Source organism: Gopherus flavomarginatus, chromosome 5 (genome assembly GCF_025201925.1).
Source record: "Gopherus flavomarginatus isolate rGopFla2 chromosome 5, rGopFla2.mat.asm, whole genome shotgun sequence".
In the NCBI taxonomy this organism is placed as follows: Eukaryota; Metazoa; Chordata; order Testudines; family Testudinidae; genus Gopherus; species Gopherus flavomarginatus.
Genome location: NC_066621.1, coordinates 75,180,072 through 75,183,618, shown reverse-complemented (window position 1 = coordinate 75,183,618; position 3,547 = coordinate 75,180,072). Strand labels below are relative to the sequence as shown.

The 3,547-nt window shown below is 53.3% G+C and overlaps 1 protein-coding gene across 1 annotated transcript; it reads left to right on the top strand.

Moving 5' to 3' along the window:
* The first annotated feature begins 525 nt into the window (after positions 1 to 525).
* Positions 526 to 2,921, top strand: LOC127052119 (zinc finger and SCAN domain-containing protein 29-like). The gene is made up of 2 exons (XM_050955438.1): positions 526 to 1,177; positions 2,296 to 2,921. Exons 1-2 carry the CDS (start codon positions 655 to 657, stop codon positions 2,844 to 2,846), a joined length of 1,074 nt encoding a protein of 357 aa, XP_050811395.1. The 5' UTR covers positions 526 to 654; the 3' UTR covers positions 2,847 to 2,921.
* The last annotated feature ends 626 nt before the right edge of the window (positions 2,922 to 3,547 follow it).

Below are 3,547 nucleotides of genomic sequence, written 5' to 3'. Positions count from 1 at the left end.
TCTTACCATGGCTGGGCTGTGGCCTCCCAGCCAGAGCCAGGCCCAGGTAAGAGCTGTGTGAGGCACACGGGCAGCTCAGCTGTGAGGCGCCATGGACCCTGCTGCCCTGAGTGGTAGGGGTGGTGACATGAGTGGGAGCAGCTCTTGACCCCCTGACTCTGGGCAGGTGGAAGGTCTGCAGTACCCCTCAGGCTCCAGCTGCTGGCCTGGCTGGAGGGGGATGGGCCTCAGGGTGAAGTGGGGGGGCTGCCGAAAAGTGGGAAGGTCATGCCCCCCCCCAATTCCAGCGCTCCTGGATGCTGCCATTCTTCTTAAAGTCTGAAGTGTCCATATTGCGTATTATGACCACACTGTAAAGACTGAGGCCTTGGCTACACTACAGAGTTGCAGCGCTGGTGAGGGGGTTACAGCGCTGCAACTTAGGATATGTACACACTTGCACAGCACGGCCAGCGCTGCAACTCCCTGGTTTTACCTCCGTGGCATAAGTAGGTATCCCAGCATACCTTAGAAGCCTTTCTGGTAATCATGCAAACTCCACTGTCCTGGGCTCACCTGACCCCTCCTTTAAATGCCCCGGGAATTTTAAAAATCCCCTTCCTGTTTGCTCAGCCAGGTGTGGAGTGCAATTAATCAATCAATCAATCAGCGACCATGCCTCCACGCACCAAACGAGCCCCAGCATGGACCAATGCAGAGCTGCAGGACCTCATAAGTGTTTGGGGAGAGGAGGCTGTGCAAGCACAGCTGCGCTCCAGAAGGAGAAATTATGATACCTATGGGCAGATATCGCAGTCCTTGATGAGAAGGGGCCATGAACGGGACGCGTTGCAGTGCAGGGTCAAAATAAAAGAGCTGAGGAGTGCTTACTGCAAAGCTCGTGAGGGAAATCGCCGCTCAGGAGCTGCCCCCACAACCTGCCATTTTTACCAGGAGCTGGATGCCATACTTGGGTGTGACCCCACTGCCAATCTGGGGACCACGATGGAGAGTTCACAGCAGGGAGAAGTGGGGGAGGGTGTAGAGGAAGGCAACAGTGAGGCTACTGGCGTGGAGAGAGACACCCCGGAGTCCCAGTACACATGCAGCCAGGAGCTCTTCTCAAGCCAGGAGGAGGCTAGCCAGTCGCAGCAGCTGGAAGTTGATGGTGAGGAAGAAACTGAGGATCGTGCTCGGGGTAAGTAGATTTTTATGTTTTGGGAGAGGAGGGTTGGGGTTATGGCTGCCTGCATGCATGCCTAAACGTGGAATAGCCCATTGATTTGCTCTATCATGTCTCTGTAATCTGCCTCGGTAATCTCTTGAAAAGTTGCAGCTAGAGCGTTTGCAATTTGCTTTCTCAAGTTGATCGGGAGAGTCACCGTGGTCCTTGTCCCGGTCAGGCTAACTCGTCCGATCCACTGTGCAGCGAGGGGTGGGGGGACCATGGCTGCACACAGGCAAGCTGCATAGGGGCCAGGGCGGTATCCACATTGCTGTAGAAGACCCTCCCTCTCTTCCCAGGTAACACGCAGCAGTGATATGTCTGGCAGTGGGAAACCCTCTTGAGAATTTAGGGATACTTGAGTGCAGGGCGCCAGGTTCGCATTTCCCCAGCCCATTGTGCTCTGTTGTTTAGCCCCCCCGCCTCCAAGCACGTAGCCAGCCACGCGGTGCGCTCCGGTGTTATGCACCCCCCTCCCAGCAGGCATCCAGCACTGCGGTGTGCTCCGGTGTTATGCACCCCCCTCCCAGCAGGCATCCAGCACCGCAGTGCGCTCCGGTGTTATGCACCCCCCTCCCAGCATGTAGCTAGCCCCGTGGTGTGCTCTGGTGTTATGCACCCCCCTCCCAGCACGTAGCTAGCCCCGCGGTGTGCTCCGGTGTTATGCACCCCCCTCCCAGCACGTAGCTAGCCCCGCGGTGTGCTCCGGTGTTATGCACCCCCCTCCCAGCAGGCATCCAGCACCACGGTACGTTCCCCCCCCCACCAGCTGGACAGCGTGAACGCGTACCCCCCCCCCAGCAGCTCGCCACCTTCCTGTTCACTACCGTCTCCTGTTCAGGACACCAGCTACCTCCTGTATCCATTGCAGATAAACCCCAGTGACCCATCGGTCAATTCCCACTCCCAAGGGGAACTCGGGGGAAAACCACTCACCCCATTGCTCGCCATGACTTTAGCTTCCCTGCCCTCTCTGTGTTATGTGAAGTATGTGAGAAGGATGCCACCAAAAGTCTAAAAAGTCCTTCACTGTGTGATAATAAACAATGTAGCCTCTGTGTATTACATGGTTCTATCTCTCTTTTTTCTAGTGACCTTGACTAATGCAGCCGGATCACCGGCCTCACGTAGATTGCAGAACTTGAGACGAAATCCCAGAAAATCAAAAGAGGAATTGATCAAATCTGTTATGAGTCACTGCAACAGAGAAAGTAGGAAGACACAGGAATGGAGAGAGAAAATGTATGAATGGAGACAGAGTGTACATGAATGGAGGCAAACAGAAAGCAGGAGAAAGGATTTGTCTGCCAAAAAAACCACAAAGCAGATGATAAGCCTCCTGGCTCGCCAAACTGAGTCTTTCGAGTCTCTCGTAGCCATGCAGACAAATATGTACCGTTGTAACCCACAGCCCTCCCAAAGCCCTCTTTCTTGTTCCCCAGTATTTCCACAAAACAACTTTCTCCAGCAGCCAGTTTCTTATTACCCCCAGCTGCCCCCAACACCTGTACGATCACCTACCAGCCCTGATAACTATAATTCTTACCCTGTTCACTCCACCCCCATTACCCTGCAGCATAGTAATCCTGAAGTGCAGCAGACATTGAATAGTGATCAAAATAGGACATATTCAACCCTGTGAATGTACAGTCCACCACTCCAACCCCCTTGCCTTTTATGTACTGTATGTTGAATAAAGGATTTTTTTTCTTTTTCACTACGTTATATTATTGCTGAAAGTGGTAAATATTGTCCCCAAGGTACAGCAAAGCACATCAAATGCACCAAACATTACTGTTGGCTCTCAGCATCAAATTGCTCCCTTAAAGCATCCCTAATCCTTGAAGCCCTTTCCTGGGCCTCCCTATTAGCCCTGCTCTCTGGCTGAGCAAACTCATCCTCTAGGCATCGAACTTCGGAGGTCCATTCCTCACTGAATCTTTCACCCTTCCCTTCACAAATACTATGGAGGGTACAGCACGCGGATATAACAGTGGAGATGCTGCTTTCCCCCAAATCTACCTTCCCATAAAGACACCTCCAGCGGGCTTTCAAACGGCCAAAAGCACACTCCACAGTCATTCTGCACCGGCTCAGCCTGTAGTTGAACCGGTCCTTGCTCCTGTCAAGCTTCCCTGTATATGGTTTCATGAGCCATGGCATTAAGGGGTAAGCGGGGTCTCCAAGGATCACAGTGGGCATTTCGACGTCCCCTACTGTGATCTTGCGGTCTGGGAAAAAAGTCCCGGCCCTCAGCCTCCTGAACAGGGAACTGTTCCGAAAGATGCGTGCATCGTGGACCTTTCCAGGCCATCCTGAGTAAATGTCAGTGAAACGCCCACG